The sequence below is a fragment of the Seriola dumerili genome, unplaced genomic scaffold (genome assembly GCF_002260705.1).
Source record: "Seriola dumerili isolate Sdu_G_001 unplaced genomic scaffold, Sdu_1.0 BDQW01000133.1, whole genome shotgun sequence".
Taxonomy (NCBI): Eukaryota; Metazoa; Chordata; class Actinopteri; order Carangiformes; family Carangidae; genus Seriola; species Seriola dumerili.
Genome location: NW_019174388.1, coordinates 283,172 through 301,028, shown reverse-complemented (window position 1 = coordinate 301,028; position 17,857 = coordinate 283,172). Strand labels below are relative to the sequence as shown.

General features: G+C 44.1%; 1 protein-coding gene across 1 annotated transcript in view; it reads right to left on the bottom strand.

The window, feature by feature from the left end:
* Window positions 1–16,462, bottom strand: part of LOC111224380 (angiopoietin-4-like) — a 54,215-nt gene extending 37,753 nt beyond the window's left edge. The window contains exon 1 of the mRNA XM_022748849.1: window positions 16,079–16,462. Within this exon, the coding sequence (XP_022604570.1) occupies window positions 16,079–16,462 (384 nt within the window). The remainder of the gene's footprint in view (window positions 1–16,078) is intronic.
* Between the last annotated feature and the right edge of the window lie 1,395 nt (window positions 16,463–17,857).

Here is a 17,857-nt window from a genome sequence, read left to right as displayed (position 1 = left end):
GAGAGGAGAGAGGTAGGTGAAGGAGAGAGAGGTAAACGTAGAGAGGAGGTGAAGGAGAGAGGGAGAGAGGAGGTAGAAGCGAAGAAACTGAGACAAAGACCAACAAAGGGAAGACAACAGTTACTCTTTCCCTGTGAATTGAAGTTAAATGCCTGATGAGAAGCCGGCTTGAACAAATCATGGGACTGAATGTTGTCTGAGTCAAGAGAGCGATTTAGATATTACACGGCCGACTCTCGAGCGCTGACCCCCTTGAGGTGAAAGGTTAAAGGTCGAGGCCCTCCTCCTGTCGGGGTGGCTGCAGCAGACCTCAGTGTGGATGGTAAACACACACACACACACCACACACACAACACACACATGGCTTGCTGAAATCTCAGAGTTTTGATAAAGTGAAACTCTGAATTCACTCTGGAGATAAAATCTTTCTTCAGTGATTCACTCCGTCCTCCAGCTACTAGAAATTATGAAATTCTTACTCGCTCCATTTACACAGGAATTATATAAACACATATATCAATCGCAATCTGGTTTGATTTAATTGTGCTGTTTGTGTGTGTGTGTTTGTGTGGTGTGTTTTGTGTGTGTGTTTGTGTGTGTGTTGTGTGTGTGTGTGATGTGTGGTTTGTGTGGTGTGTGTGTGTGGTGATGTGGTGTGTAGTGTTGTGGTGTTTGTGTGTGTGTGTGAGTGTTTGTGTTGGTGTGGGTGTGGTGTGTGAGTGTGTGTGTGTGAGTGTGTGTGTATTTTTCTTCTTCTTCTTCTGCTTTGATAAACATGAAGAACTCTGCATTCAGTCATCTGCTTCAGTGTAAATGTCGGACTTAATATTCTGTTGAAACATGAATGAATTAACACATTTTCTAGCTCTTAACATTTTATATTGCTTACGTTTATTTGATTTACTCTGTTCTCAAATGGAGCTGCAGGTAGAAACTAATGCGATAAACTAATCGATAAATTGATTTGGTTTAAAGTCCAACGTAAAGTCATGAAACGTCTTGTTTTGTTCGACCAAATGAGGAACGTTTGGAGCTGATTTCTAATGTCTAACATCTATACATTATTTTTACAATATCTGTTCATATGAGAGAACGTGCTCAAACACAAAATGATGCGTTTACTGTCACTTCATCTCCATCACTTACACAGACTACCAGAAACAACAGGGTGAAACGAAGCTACGCTCGATGTAAAAGTACAAGCAAAGTTTAACGGTGTGTTGTACTTCAGGCAAGAACCACACAGAACTGCGATGCGTATGTTGTTAGCGATGCGAGAGAGTTTGCGCTCTGAACCCTCAAACTCCAATCTGGGAGAAATGTTTCTGTCAAAGAACAAAAAGACGGGGAACTGATCGAATCAAACGGAGACAGATGAAGGCGACGCGGCATAATCGTCTTCAAAAGTGCAACGTTCACTTGGACAGTTCTCAACACCAATAATCACATGTTTATTTAACTAATGATTCTTATGGTTTGACCCAGAGGGGAGACTCGGTCCTCGCTCATGTTTGGCACATGAACAATGTTAGCCAACAGCACAGTGGAAACCACTTGGTTAAAGTCAAAGTTTAAAGTCGTTCAGTTCCAGAATTTAACATAGAATTTAATATGATTTACACCACCGGCTCTGTGGAAGCCGTGACGGATTTACCCAACATTTAGAAAGCTAAATAAATCAGCTGTAACTCGACATTCCTCCTGTCAGAGTTATGAATTATACGAGCTCCGACTTCTCAAACAGAAGCATTATTCACGCCGCCTGCTCTCATTCTTCTGTAACATTTAAATGATGCTAATGATGACGAATGGAGACTCCCCACCACACACAGACTCCTTTCAAAGATGTTTTCCTTCGCTAATCGCTGATTTCATGGATCAACATCACCTGCTGCACTGAAACCACTTCCAATCTGCACATCAGCAGCAGCCTGACTGAGGGTTTAACTGTCAGCAGACGACAGAGGAACCGTCTGTAGAGATTCTGTAGTACTCCCTCATCAAAACACCTATCTGTGATACTGCTGCACACCATGTGTCTGACCACTGTCCCCTGAGCTGCAGGACAGGTTCATGTTGATGTGTCAGTCAATTATATAGAACAAAGCCGTCCTGTAAATGAGAATCTGTGGCGACAATAAGAGCATTCTCTTCTCATTATTTCCTCCAGCATGGTTCAGTGTGAATGGACCTTTGATCACAGATCAATAACAGAGTCACAGCCACAGACCAGCGCGTCTGCTCGTTAGCTTCTACTAATGGAATTTTTTTGATTTCATTGTTGAAAAATCTACATGGATGTCAATGTCAGTCTGTCCACTGGTCCAGGACTTCGTTCCAGACCGGATTATCTCTCCAGCTGTAGGTGACGACACTCATGGTCCTGCAGAGGATGAATCCAACTGAGTTTGAGAAAGCGGTGAAAATTCAGGGGATCAACAGACTTATCCTGTAAAATATCTTCACATTATGTATGTATACGCTGGCTAACCGCGCACTGACGCTGCCTTCAGAGTGACGTCCGGTCTGAACGTCTGGCATCACGCTTCCCTGCCTCAGTCCAGACTGCCTCAGGTGAAAGACGTGACAGGTGAGAACATTCTCTCTCAGGACAACAGTGCGTTTACAGTGACAGGAGATGTGTGTGCAAAAGGAACTGAACGTCGCAAATTGTAGGAAAATGGGTAAAAGAGAGAGTGTAGAAATTGTTACTCAGACCTTCATCAGACGTCAGTTTACTGGAATAAACACTCAGTTTTTAAGGCTGAAACTCTTAATGATGCTGCACATCTCTATGAAGCGGTCAGTTAAGTTAATGACCTCCGCAGCAAAGAATGTTCTGCAGAATAGATGCAGGAAAATGGAGCAACAAGGTTTCACGGCGGCTTGTGTTATGCACTGTATAGTTAGAGCTGTAGCGGCAACAGATGGAAGAATTATAGTTTGTTTAGGAGGAAACACTCATCACTGCTTTCTCCTGATTGAACCAGCTGCCACTCATCCAGAGTCAGTAACCCCAAACTTTGATTCTCTGAGCTGTTACACTCTACAACAAACACACACACCACACACACCACACACACAACACCACCACAGCGACACACACACACCGAACACACTAGCTGTCACACACACATCCACACACTTTGTTCTATGCACCTTTGGGGCATTACAAAAGACATGTATTTGCCTGGTGGAAACTTGCTCTAACCATAACACTACATGCTGCGACTGACCGTTCCCATAACCTCAACCACTGACGCCAAAAACAAGCTTTTTCCCGGTTGGGGACGCAGCTTCTGCCTCTAATTGCACAAAGATGGCCCCAATAACTGGTCTTTAGTCTGAAAATTCGTCCCAAAAGAAACACAAACACACCCACACACCCACACACACACACACACACACACACACACACACACACACACACACACATCACAATAGCTGCTGAAGCTATTGTAGTTGGTGTGGTTGAAAGAATATGAGTCCACAGTTCTCATCTGTGTCAACACTTGAACTGTCCCAGGGCAGAGCATCCATCTACAAGCATGTCGCAACACACACACACACACACACACAACACACATGTTCAGCTGATGTTGTATCAATAGTCCAACACACTCTGCTCCTCTCTCTTCAGTCCTGTTCGGAGCTCGTTCTCCTGAAGAGTTTGTGTTTTCACTCGAAACACTTCAGAGTAGAAATAAAAACTTCACCACTACTTTCTCCTGAACTTTACCGTTTGGTCTGAAGCAGGTTCTCAGTGACGTCAAACGTACCGAAACATTCATGAACTCTTTCATCTGCCCTCAGCACAGTGCACGTGTTTCTCTTTAACTGTCACCCTACTTGTCTTGTGAGATGTGTGGACTCCACGCAAGAGGAAAAAGAAGCTTGTTGCTCTCTTACCTTCTGCAGCCATGCGTGTTGTTTCTCCATCGTGTTTCCAGGTGCTGCAGTTTCATGAGCCGAACCAGTCACCGTTCATCGGCGGCAGTCTCTTTGCACGACACTCGTCCTGCCGCGGGAGCCCGCTATGGTCGTTCTGTGCCGCGGCGATCCTTCCGCCGGCCATCCGTCAAGCTCCGGGAGGATGAAGGTGTAGCTGCAGTGGCCATGTGGATGCGGTGGTACCTCTTTTTCTTCTCTGCGCCTCCTCCGCCTCCTTTCCTCTGCGTTCTTCCAGCTCCTCCTCGTTCTGTGCTCGTGACAACCGGCTGATTCAGCGACGGCTTGTCAGGGTCCAAAGCAGCAGGAGGACCAGCGACCAGCGGCTGAGACTTACGCCCTGCATGACGCTCTTTATATGAAAAGTGTTTTCTCTCAGTGCCAAGAGGGTCAAGAGAAGCTCGTTCACGCTTTGACCCAATTCACTTTATGAAAACATCTGTGTGCAGGACGCATGCACGAGCCTCTGCACCTACCACTCAATCCATGAGGTCCGACCCTGCACCACGTCTCTCCAGCCTCTTCTCCTAAACGTCAGGAGATCACTCTTCTTTCAGAAGCACAAATGCAGTGTTGGTGAGTGGTCACAATACCTGGATTCATTCTTCCCTTCCTCTCCTCCTGAGTCTTGGTTTGTTCTCTGTGGTTGGAGTTCGTGTCGTTGATAAAAGGTTTTTTTCAGGACGGATCCATTGGTTTGACCCTTCAGGACACTCCCTCCGTCCTCAGTGAACCAGGTGCAGGTCCAGACCGGTCTTCAGGAAAACAGGGATGGAGGGAAAGCTAAGAAGATTTTTTAAAAAAGAGCGGGAAAAGGGGAGAAGAAATGATTTGAGGATGGGGAACAGTGAATGAACTGATTTAGAAAGTAAAGGAGATGTTTAAAAGGCAAGCTGAGTCATTACATTTAAGCATGTAAATGAAGTGTATCTTTAAATCCTCAAATGTCCAGGAATAAAATAATAAAGAAGAGGGGGAAAAACTACAATCTTTTTTTCTTCCCATCCTCTCCTGGTGGCTCCTATTTCAGGAAGTGGCCGTAGAGAAATATTCTGCCTTTCTTTTTATCTGGGGCTGGCTGAGAAAAGGAGGAATGAGTGAGGGAGGGAGAGGGGGGAGAGGAGAGATGGAGGAGGAGAAAGGGAGGAGGTGGAGGGACAGGAGACCTGAGGGAGGTCTATTAGCGTACCCTCTCTATTTGTGGCTGACGAGGAAAAGAAAGGAAACAAGAGGAAGGAGGAATGAGAGGCAGCCAGAAAAAGTAAGAAAGGGAAGATTAGGGAGGGAAAAAGAGAGAGAGGGGGGAGGTAAATGATAAGAGGAATAGACAAACACTGAGACAGAGAGGGCAGAAAGGGAAACTTAAATGTTGACAGACAGATGAAAAGAAAATGCGGCGAGAGAAGAAGAAAGAGCGTCTAAATGGGGTTTAGTAGCTGCTGTAATCTTCTCTCTGACTGAAGTAAATCCCAGAGCCTTGTATGGTCATTCAATACTGAGTCAGCAACTGGAAGCTAGAGATTTTACTTTGTCCTCTAAACACAGCCATGCCCTGGGGCATCGTGGGAGATCAGGGGCGCGAGGTCAAACCACGCGGTGGCTGTACATTGGGTTCAAGAAGCGTCGGACGTGTGTTGTCGCAGGAGTACCTTCTCTCTGCCTCACGTCTTGTCCTGCTGCTCCACATGGAAATACATAAGAGATTAGTTCCAAGACAGATGGCTTGGTCCCAGCTTATGAAAACACGAGCCTCTACATGTGGTGGACAATGTGAGATGTCAATTATTAGGTTTATTTGCGTACGTGATAAACTGTTCTGCAGCTAGAAGCTAATTGATATAAATACAGATGAAATACTTTTACAGAGAGATAAGAGACAGACACTTTAGATTTTAAGTGACATCTCAACTTAAATTTAAATCAGATGGATTGTGTTACTGCACCATCCTCTGATCAAAGAGGACACGAACCATCATTTTATCACCACCCACATATTTACTTAGACATAATGGAGTCGATTTTTCAGCACGGCCTGACCTCCGTCTACTGTTACTGCTCTGCTGCAGCAATACGTCTTAGTTTTGCGGAGCCTGGGTCCCTCTCTTAATGTTAGCAATTGGTCCTTTGGGGAAAGCAGAGAAGGTTACACAGCGAATGGCTTCTGCCCCAAACAGAGATCATTCTCAAATGGGAACAGGAGTGGACAGAAGAGCCTGGTGCACAGAGCTGGCAACACATAGAGCTGCTGTTCCTCTTATTGCATCGTTTCTATTGGTGGTTTTGAAATGTTTGATTGCGTGCAACAGGCTTTAATTACATCCTTTTTGCATTGTGTTATGATGATATCTTAATGAGCTATGGTCCGCACACTGCCGCACAATATTCTGATTGTGTCTGAAAAACACAGAAAGAGCCAATAAAACACAATAACTACGTAACAAAATCGTGTAAAGATTAATCAAAGCCATCAGAAAGAAATAATTCAAAAATTGATGATGACAAGATCCAACCCTGTCTCCTAAAATTAAGTTTTATAAAACTAAACAGCAAGAGCTAATTCAGTTGTATAAAATGTATAAGCTTCATGAAACTGTTGTGTGGTTCTGTTCTGACTCTCACGGCTCCTGGTTCAGGTCTGGGAAAGATCCTGGTCCGGTTTAATACAGAAAAGTTCATGTGACTTAAACAACAACCTGTTTATTAATATTTGACTGAACCACCATCTTGTCACCAACCTCCACCCTTAAAGAAGATAACCGCGGCCAGCGATTATGTTTCTTACATCACATACATATTTGCTGTTGCTGTCTATCTGTACTCAGTCAGTCCGTGCTGTGGTGAACACATTTTACAAAGGTTTGATATTAAAAGACTCTCTGATGTAAATCAATTGTTTCACCTTGTTAACGGTCCATATGATGTTTTTATATAAAATACAAGACGTGATCATCAACACCATGACTGAGTGTTTCCTCCTTGAACGGCAAGTGAACCAATCACAGCTTCATAAAAAACAGATTCAGGGTTTACTCACAAAACCTTAAAAGGAAAACAACAATCCCTGTCACCCTTGTGGAACGAGGGACGGGGGGCGGGGCTAAATACACCCTGGAGTTAGCATTAGCACATCCGTAACACTGTGTCGGCACTGCCAGTTACAAGCTAATAAACAGCATAAACAAATAACAAGCATGCTAAACTATGACTAACGGTTTTTCTGATCGGTCCTGCTAGTCCTCTGGTTCTGGTCTCAGACCTGCCTTCCTCTGAGTCTTGGGTCTGACTGAGCTTCAAACATTGGCCTGAGTCTCTCTTGATGTTTCCTCCTCTTGACCCATCCTTCCAATACTCTCTGCTCTTTCACCTGTCACTGGAGGCCAGCACGGTGCGTGGGCGGGGCTTAAGGGCCTGATCCAGGTTTATCAACCCAGGAAGAAGAGGAAATGAAAAACAAAAAAAATAAAGAAAATACAGAATATCAATTCAGGAGGATCTTTTACGAGTTTAAAAACTATAGTCTGAATGAATCTCATGTTAATGGAATGATTAATAATTAAGTTGGGCCTCTTTCAGTGATAATAGGTGATGACTCCAGCACTCCTTCAACCTACTGTGGTAGTGTGCGTCTCGAGACGTGAAGTCGTACGACGTCAGCCTATAAGCCTCTCTGCTGCATGATACAACAGAGTGTCCAGACACGTGACGCACACCTTAACAGAAAAGTTCTTGTTTCTCGTACACATTTCAGTAGAAAGTTTGATGAAGTTATGGAATGTGTGATGTGTCTGACTGCATTAACAAAATCTCAATCTGTGGCCATCTTTGGATGCTTGGGCAGGGATTAGAGCGACATCCCATGAGATATTTCTATCCTGCTCGTTCCCTGTGTGCTGGTGGTGTCTGTGCTGTCCCGTCCATTCAGGCTGATATCAGAATAACAGAGGGCACATGAGTCATGAACAGGCGCCTTTCACCCTTCCCCTCTGTGGGAATGGACAGATGGGATAAGGACATGTTTTTTTTGGTTCTTTTTTTATTCCAGGATTTGATTTTCAGTGACGTCTTCTTTTTTTGTCCCTTTTTCTAAATTGGATTGTTTTGTCTTTCGTGTCCAGGAATCTGGCCTACACTCCTCTTTCTCGCTCTTCAGCTGTTGGACACGTTTACCACATCAGGGTTTTGGTAGTTTGGTCGTCGAGTGACTGTTCTCTCACTGTTCTTGTTTAAGTAGAAACGCAAAGTGTTCAGCATTTCTCGAGCTAGAAAGGGGGGTTTTTAATTTCTTCAACTGTGCTTGTTGGCTTGTATTCCACACTGACTTCTCATCAATGTATTCCACTGTGTTTTCCATGTTATTTTCTAATTCTATCATTTACTTGGCTTTTAAATATCTAAAGTTACTTTAGAATATTGTTTTTCTTTCATGTGTCAGGCACAAAAAATAAAGATTCAGATAAAGGTGGCAGCAGAGAGAGAGGAGCTGACGAGGGTGAAAAGAGAAGCTTAAAACAATAAAATGTGGAGGACCTGTGGAGGCAAAAAGATTCAGGTGAAAGCAACTAGATTCTAGACAGACCGGAGAGAAGGGTTCAGAGAAAGATTTCCTGTCTTGAGGTTTCAGATGACGAGAAAAAAATAACCATCTTGGCTCTAATAAAGTTTCAACTGTGACCAAAATCTGCAGAAAGCAATCACTGCCCTTTCAAGAAGAGCTTAGCTTCTCTGGAGCGCAAAACGTAACGGAGAGGAGCAGATTAACTGGAGGAAACATCACTCAACTTTAACTGTTCAGCAAACTTCACTAAACAACCCTTTTTTTCTGTATATGTAGGTAAACATGTAATGTATCATGAAAAGCATTAGAGGTTACAGAATGCATCAGACAGCAGGTAAAACCCACTGCTCTGTTTTCATAGAAGTCCAGACATGAAGGGGGGGGGGGTATTCAGTCGACCTAAAAGATGAGAAGGACCTCTGAAGAAATGTGTGCAGCCAGGCACAACACCAGTTTGTGCCACTTTGTGTGTTGTTGCACTCAATTTCTTTCAGGCACACAAAAGCACCCGACATGTAACGAACAATCTTTCACCTAGAACTGACATTTACACACAACTAAACTACAACACCAGCACAGGCCGACGCTAGGAACACGCTTCTGTGGTTCGGCTCGGTTGAGGGAAGAGATGTGGTTTTGGTTTACATTGTAAATAAACAGGTTGTGTCTAAGTCACATGAAACTTTCTCTGCATTAATCAAACCTAGGATCTTTGCTCAGACCTGACCAGGAGTGTGAGTCTGAACACAGCTGGAGTCACTACAGGTGGAGATTTGTTTCTTCATTGGATCCTCATTAAGCATTGTATAGAAACAATCGATTTTCATATGAAATTGTATTTGCTTTTTGGCAGTTGAGGTTGTATAGAAAATGATTTCTAAAGACCGGGGCTGGTGACAGATACACAGGCTCCCTGCTGTGAGTGATGGAATCAGGTGATATTCAGCTCATACCTGTACTTCATGCTGCTGCACTCAGCTCAGCAGGTTTAATTGCCCTTGCTGCTTCATAGCTAAAGGCAGCATGGCAGCGGTCAGATGGAGAGCAGCCAGAGCCTAAACGCACCCACAACAATCCCATGGCTTCAGGGTTTTTGTGTTAACAGTGAAAAAGGAAGCGTCAGGACAGATTCCCCCACGTTCAACCAACCAGAACAACCCGAATAAATTGCTTGTGCAAAAGTGTCTGTTTTGCCACACTGGGGAATGCAGACCTCGTTCACATACACAAGAAACTGAATGTCAGAACGAGCTCTGATGTGACCTGCAGACACCCAACGCAGGTTCTAATTTTAACACATCTGCCAAATGCTGCAGCTGTGAAATTAAATGTGTGGTGACTCGTCTGTACGTTTCTACTGTAGCAAGTCGGCTTTCTTCAGACATAATTAACCGATAAACTGTCAATCACAAAGGAATAAAATACCCTAAATCTTCGCCATTACTGCTGCCTGGAGTTTTGGAGGGAATATTTTTTTACTGTACTTTTTTTGTTGTTGTTGTATTTTTGGGGGAATTTTTACACTTTATTTGACAGTGTAGAGAAAAGAAAATGCAGGGACGAGCAACAAGAAGTCCAACGGCCGGGAGTCGCCCGGAGTCACTGGGCCATCGCGACAACTGTTTCTGAAGGGCAGACAACATTGTTGCTAGGTACCTGATTAATGTACAACGAGCAATTTGCTTTTCAATGTATTTTAATTCTTGATATTTATGAACCTTGTAATACTTTTTTTCATTTTCACATTTATTGTTTTAGTAATAGTAGAGACGGACCGCTGCTCACTTCTGTCTGTGGTTTCATTTGAATTCGTGTTGCCGGCTTCTGCACTGTGTGACCCGTCTGGGCCACCGTAGTGTGGATGAGCTAGAATGCAGATTAGACTGTTGTGGGATCTTACCAGAACAAGGCCCATGAAAAACTTAAGGTAACTGTTCTTTGCAGCAAACACTGCTGTGACACGTCACTACTCTACTGACAGGACAGCTGCTCACATGAAAAGCTGATGACAGGCCTGAGAGGATGAAGGGACACCAGCTTGTGATTGTCTGAGCAGGTAAAACACAGTCCTGCGGTGGAAAACTAAAAAACTCTGTGACACTTTGGGCTCCAGTTTAACTTTGTGTCGTGAGGCTTCGGACATGAGAGTTATTTCTATTTCTAACAAGCAGCGCTCTGTTTCCAGTGTTTGTCCATGTGGATGTGTTTATCCTTGAAGACTGGTAAGTGCTTTTTGCTTGACTGTTATACGGTCGCCAAATCATATTTGTTGAGGTTTTTCTGACTTTTGCAGAAAGATTTTAAAAGATTCAAATCGTTATTTTATTATTTTACATGAAACATCTCAAAGACAAACTGCGCAGCACTTTAAAGGGCCAGGCCCCGAACTGTTCCACTGGAGATTTTATGGCTCCGAGCCAAAGCCGTCTATCTGAAGGAGTCGTGACATTATGACGCTTTGATCTTTTTCAAGGCTGGCACTGATTCTTCAAATACTTACCAGGTATATTTTGTTGCTAAGTAATCATTAGGCGAAACTTGACAAATATTATTAACATAAATAGAACTAAAGCAGCACACTGGCAGAAGGTTTATTTGTGCAGTTTCAATTCCACAAGCTGCAGATTTCTGCTTCATTTGAAAAAAAACAAACGTAGACTGCTAGTATAAAACATCAGCTCTGCCCGACTGCCGCTCGACACACGACCAGATATTGAAGCTCCCAGTGGTGGAATGTCTGCAGCCTGACTGTGACCTCTGACTCAATGAGGAGGTGAAACAGGAGGAGAGAGGAGATCACAGCATCAGAGTTTGTTTACCAGATACCTTTAAATAGACTCAGAGTCTGAGTGATCAGTGAACACAGTATGATCTTCTTTGAAATGTTAACTGATTCTGTTGCTCAAGCAGAACGGCCTTTAATCAATATCCGCGCAGTGCCAGCTCTGTTTTTCCTGGAAATGAATTCATTGCTATAACAACTAAACTGGCAACAGTAAAAAATGTTTTATATAACCAGAGACCAGGATCAATTGTTTTCTATCAAACGTATGAGGATGTGGTTGTTGATTTAATGTATTTGGCGGTTGTTAAATGCGTTGACACTGGAGCGCTGTCAGTGGGAAATTGTTCACACACACAAAATATCTGATTGCAGAACAACATGCTACTTGTTGTGACTCGGCTGTTGTGGTGATTCTGCTCAGGACCCTCACGGCTCCTGGTTTCAGGTCTGGGAAAGATCGCAACATTTTATACACAAAAAGATTAATTTAGATTAATGGAGGAAATAATCAGCAGATTAATCAACAATAAAAGTCACAATCTGCTGCTTTTCTCTAACCTATATGTTGTATAATGTTGTATAATAGTATGACAGTTTTTATATTGTTTGTGATGGATTTATTGCTGTAATGTTGCTTCTCTAATCTAATCTTTCACCTGGTTGAATAAAGGACTAAGTCTTTGTTATAAAGAATTCACTTTAACCCCAAAAACACCTAAAAATGTTTTGGTGCTGTGACTCTCAGCTTGGAGGAGGGAGGTGAAGGAGAGAGGAGGTGAAGGAGAGAGGAGGTAAAGGAGAGAGGAGGTGAAGGAGAGAGGAGGTGAAGGAGAGAGGAGAGAGGAGGTGAAGGAGAGAGGAGGTAAAGGAGAGAGGAGGTGAAGGAGAGAGGAGAGAGGAGGTGAAGGAGAGAGGAGGTGAAGGAGAGAGGAGGTGAAGGAGAGAGGAGGTACAGGAGAGAGGAAGTAAAGGAGAGAGGAGAGAGGAGGTGAAGGAGAGAGGAGATGAAGGAGAGAGGAGGTGAAGGAGAGAGGAGAGAGGAGGTGAAGGAGAGAAACTGAGACAAAGACAACAAGAGGAGACACAGTTATCTTTCCTGTGAATTGAAGTAAAGCTCTGATGAGACGACGCTGACAAACATGGACTGATGTTTCTGAGTCAGAGAGCGATTAGATATTAACGGCCGACTCTGACTGACCCCTGGAGGTGAAAGGTTAAAGGTCAGCCCTCTCTCCTGTCGGGGTGCTGCAGACTTCAGTGTGGATGGTAAACACACACACACACACACACACACACACACACACACACACACTGGCTTGCTGAAATCTCAGAGTTTTGATAAAGTGAAACTCTGAATTCACTCTGGAGATAAAAATCTTTCTTCAGTGATTCACTCCGTCCTCCAGCTACTAGAAATTATGAAATTCTTACTCGCTCCATTTACACAGGAATTATATAAACACATATATCAATCGCAATCTGGTTTGATTTAGATTGTGTGTTTGTGTGTGTGTGTTTGTGTGTGTGTTTGTGTGTGTGTTTGTGTGTGTGTGTTTGTGTGTGTGTGTGAGTGTGTGTGTTTGTGTGTGTGTGTGTGTGTGTGTGTGTGTGTGTGTGTGTGTGTTTGTGTGTGTGTGTGAGTGTTTGTGTGTGAGTGTGGGTGTGTGTGTGAGTGTGTGTGTGTGAGTGTGTGTGTTATTTTTCTTCTTCTTTTCTTCTGCTTTGATAAACATGAAGAACTCTCATTCAGTCATCTGCTTCAGTGTAAATGTCGACTTTAATATTCTGTTGAAATACATGAATGAATTAACACATTTCTCTCTTAACATTTTATATTCTTACGTTTATTGATTTATCTGTTCTCAAATGGAGCTGCAGGTAGAAACTAATCGATAAACTAATCGATAAATGATTTGGTTTATAAGTCCAACGTAAAGTCATGAAACGTCTTGTTTTGTTCGACCAATGAGGGAACGTTTTGGAGCTGATTTCTAATGTCTAACATCTAATACATTATATTTTACAATATCTGTTCATATGGAAGAACGTGCTCAAACACAAAATGATGCGTTTACTGTCACTTCATCTCCATCACTTACACAGACTACCAGAAACAACAGGGTGAAACGAAGCTACGCTCGATGTAAAAGTACAAGCAGAAGTTTAACGGTGTGTTGTACTTCAGGCAAGAACCACACAGAACTGCGATGCGTATGTTGTTACGATGCAGAGAGAGTTTCGCTCTGAACCTCAAACTCCATCTGGGAGAAATGTTTCTGTCAAAGAACAAAAGACGGGGAACTGATCGATCAAACGGAGACAGATGAAGCGACGCGGCATAATCGTCTTCAAAAGTGCAACGTTCACTTGGACAGTTCTCAACACAATAATCACATGTTTATTTAACTAATGATTCTTTATGGTTTGACCCAGAGGGGAGACTCCGGTCCTCGCTCATGTTTGGCACATGAACATGTTAGCCAACAGCACAGTGAAACCACTTTGGTTAAAGTCAAAGTTTAAGGTCGTTCAGTTCCAGAATTTAACATAGAATTTAATATGATTTACACACCGGCTCTGTGGAAGCCGTGACGGATTTACCCAACATTTAGAAAGCTAAATAAATCAGCTGTAAACTCGACATTCCTCCTGTCAGAGTTATGATTCATACGAGCTCCGACTTCTCAAACAGAAGCATTATTCACGCCGCCGCTCTCATTCTTCTGTAACATTTAAATGATGCTAATGATGACGAATGGAGACTCCCCACCCACACACAGACTCCTTTCAAAGATGTTTTCCTTCGCTAATCTGATTTCATGGATCAACATCACCTGCTGCACTGAAACCACTTCAATCTGCACATCAGCAGCAGCCTGACTGAGGGTTTAACTGTCAGCAGACGACAGAGGAACCGTCTGTAGAGATTACTGTAGTACTCCTCATCAAACACCTATCTGTGATCACTGCTGCACACCATGTGTCTGACCACTGTCCCCTGAGCTGCAGGACAGGTTCATGTTGATGTGTCAGTCAATTATAGAACAAAGCCGTCCTGTAAATGAGAATCTGTGCGACAATAAGAGCATTCTTTCTCATTATTTCCTCCAGCATGGTTCACGTGTGAATGGACCTTTGATCACAGATCAATAACAGAGTCACAGCCACAGACCAGCCGCTCTGCTCGTTAGCTCTACTAATGGAATTTTTTTTGATTTCATTGTTGAAAAATCTACATGGATGTCAATGTCAGTCTGTCCACTGGTCCAGGACTTCGTTCCAGACCGGATTATCTCTCCAGCTGTAGGTGACGACACTCATGGTCCTCAGAGGATGAATCCAAGTGAGTTTGAGAAACGGGTGAAACATTCAGGGGATCAACAGACTTATCCTGTAAAATATCTTCACATTATGTATGTATACGCTGGCTAACCGCCGCACTGACGCTGCCTTCAGAGTGACGTCCGGGTCTGAACGTCTGGCATCACCCTCCCTGCTCAGTCCAGACTGCTCAGGTGAAAAGACGTGACAGGTGAAACCATTCTCTTCTCAGGACAACAGTGCAGTTTACAGTGACAGGAGATGTAGTGCAGAAGGAACTGAACGTCGCAAATTGTAGGAAAATGGGTAAAAAGAGAGAGTGTAGAAATTGTTACTCAGACCTTCATCAGACGTCAGTTTACTGGAATAAACACTCAGTTTTAAGGGCTGAAGACTCTTAATGATGCTGCACATCTCTATGAAGCGGTCAGTTAAGTTAATGACCTCGCGCAGCAAGAATGTTCTGCAGAATAGATGCAGGAAAATGGAGCAACAAGGTTTCACGGCGGCTTGTGTTATGCACTGTATAGTTAGAGCTGTAGCGCAACAGATGGAAGAATTATAGTTTGTTAGGAGGAAACACTCACTGCTTTCTCCTGATTGAAACCAGCTGCCACTCATCCAGAGTCATAACCCCAAACTTTGATCTCTGAGCTGTTAAACTCTACAACAACACACACACACACACACACACACACACACACACACACACGAACACACACACACACACACACTTTGTTCTATGTCACCTTTGGGGACATTACAAAGACATGTATTTGCTGTGGAAACTTGCTCTAACCATAACCACTACATGCTGAACCTGAACCGTTCCCCATAACCTCAACCACTGACCCAAAAACAAGCTTTTTCCCGGTTGGGGACGCAGCTTCTGCCTCTAATTGCACAAGATGGCCCCAATTAACTGGTCTTTAGTCTGAAATTCGTCCCCAAAAGAAACACAAACACACACACACACACACACACACACACACACACACACACACACACACATACAGCTGCTGAAGCTATTGTAGTGTGTGTTGAAAGAATCATGAGTCACAGTTCTCATCTGTGTCCAACACTTGAACTGTCCAGGGCAGAGCATCCATCTACAGCATGTCGCAACACACACACACACACACACACACACACACGTATGTTGTATCAATAGTCCAACACACTCTGCTCCTCTCTCTTCAGTCCTGTTCGGGCTCGTTCTCCTGAAGAGTTTGTGTTTTCATCGAAACACTTCAGAGTAGAAATAAAAACTTCAACATACTTTCTCCTGAACTTTACCGTTTGGTCTGAAGCAGGTTCTCAGTGAACGTCAAACGTACCGAAACATTCATGAACTCTTTCATCTGCCCTCAGCACAGTGCACGTGTTTCTCTTTAACTGTCACCCTACTTGTCTTTGTGAGATGTGTGGACTCCACGCAAGAGGAAAAAAGAAGCTTGTTGCTCTCTTACCTTCTGCAGCCACTGCGTGTTGTTCTCCATCGTGTTCTCCAGGTGCTGCAGTTTCTGAGCCGACCAGTCACCGTCTATCGGCGGCGAGTCTCTTTGCACGACACTCGTCCTGCCGCGGGAGCCGCCGTATGGTTCGGTCTGTGCCGGCGATCCTCCGGCCTGGCATCCGTCCAGCTCCGGGAGGATGAAGGTGTAGCTGCACTGGCCATGTTGGATGCGGTGGTACCTCTTTTTCTTCTCTGCGCCTCCTCCGCCTCCTCTCCTCTGGCTTCTTCCAGCTCCTCCTCGTTCTGTGCTCGTGACACCGGCTGATTCAGCGACGGCTGTCAGGGTCCAAAGCAGCAGGAGGACCAGCGACCAGCGGCTGAGACTTACGCCCTGCATGACGCTCTTTATATGAAAGTGTTTTCTCTCAGTGCCAAGAGGGTCAAGAGAAGCTCGTTCACGCTTTGACCCCAATTCACTTTATGAAAACATCTGTGTGCAGGACGCATGCACGAGCCTCTGCACCTACCACTCAATCCATGAGGTCCGACCCTGCACCACGTCTCTCCAGCCTCTTCTCCTAAACGTCAGGAGATCACTCTTCTTCAGAAGCACAAATGCAGTGTTGGTGAGTTGGTCAATACCTGGGATTCATCTCTTCCCTTCCTCTCCTCCTTGAGTCTTGGTTTGTTCTCTGTGGTTGAGTTCGTGTCGTTGATAAAAGGTTTTTTTCAGGACGGATCCATTGGTTTGACCCTTCAGGACACTCCCTCCGGTCCTCAGTGAACCAGGTGCAGGTCCAGACCGTCTCAGGAAAACAGGGATGGAGGGAAAGCTAAGAAGATTTTTTAAAAAAGAGCGGGAAAAAGGGGAGAAGAAATGATTTGAGGATGGGGAACAGTGAATGAACTGATTTAGAAAGTAAAGGAGATGTTTAAAAGGCAAGCTGAGTCATTACATTTAAGGCATGTAAATGAAGTGTATCTTTAAATCCTCAAATGTCCAGGAATAAAATAATAAAGAAGAGGGGGAAAATACAATCTTTTTTTCTTCCCATCCTCTCCTGGTGGCTCCAGTTTCAGAAGTGGCCGTAGAGAAATAATTCTGCCCCTTTCTTATCTGGGGCTGGCTGAGAAAAGGAGGAATGAGTGAGGGAGGGAGGAGGGGGGAGGAGGAGAGATGGAGGAGGAGAGGGAGGAGTGGAGGGACAGGAGACCTGAGGGAGGTCTATTAGCGTACCCTCTCTATTTGTGGGCTGAGAGGAAAAGAAAGGAAACAGAGGAAGGAAGGAATGAGAGGCAGCCAGAAAAAGTAGAAAGGGGAAGATTAAGGGAGGGAAAAAGAGAGAGAGGGGGGAGGTAAATGATAAGAGGAATAGACAAACACTGAGACAGAGAGGGCAGAAAGGGAAACTTAAATGTTGACAGACAGATGAAAAGAAATGGGCAGAGAGAAGAAGAAAGAGACGTCTAAATGGGGTTTAGTAGCTGCTGTAATCTTCCTCTCTGACTGAAGTAAATCCCAGAGCCTTGTATGGTCATTCATACTGAGTCAGCAACTGGAAGCTAGAGATTTTACTTTGTCCTCTAAACACAGCCATGCCCTGGGGCATCGTGGGAGATCAGGGGGCCGAGGTCAAACCACGCGGTGGCTGTACATTGGGTTCAAGAAGCGTCGGACTGTGTGTGTCGCAGGAGGTACCTTCTCTCTGCCTCACGTCTGTCCTGCTGCTCCACATGGAAATACATACAGAGATTAGTTCCAGACAGATGGCTTGGTCCCAGGCTTATGAAA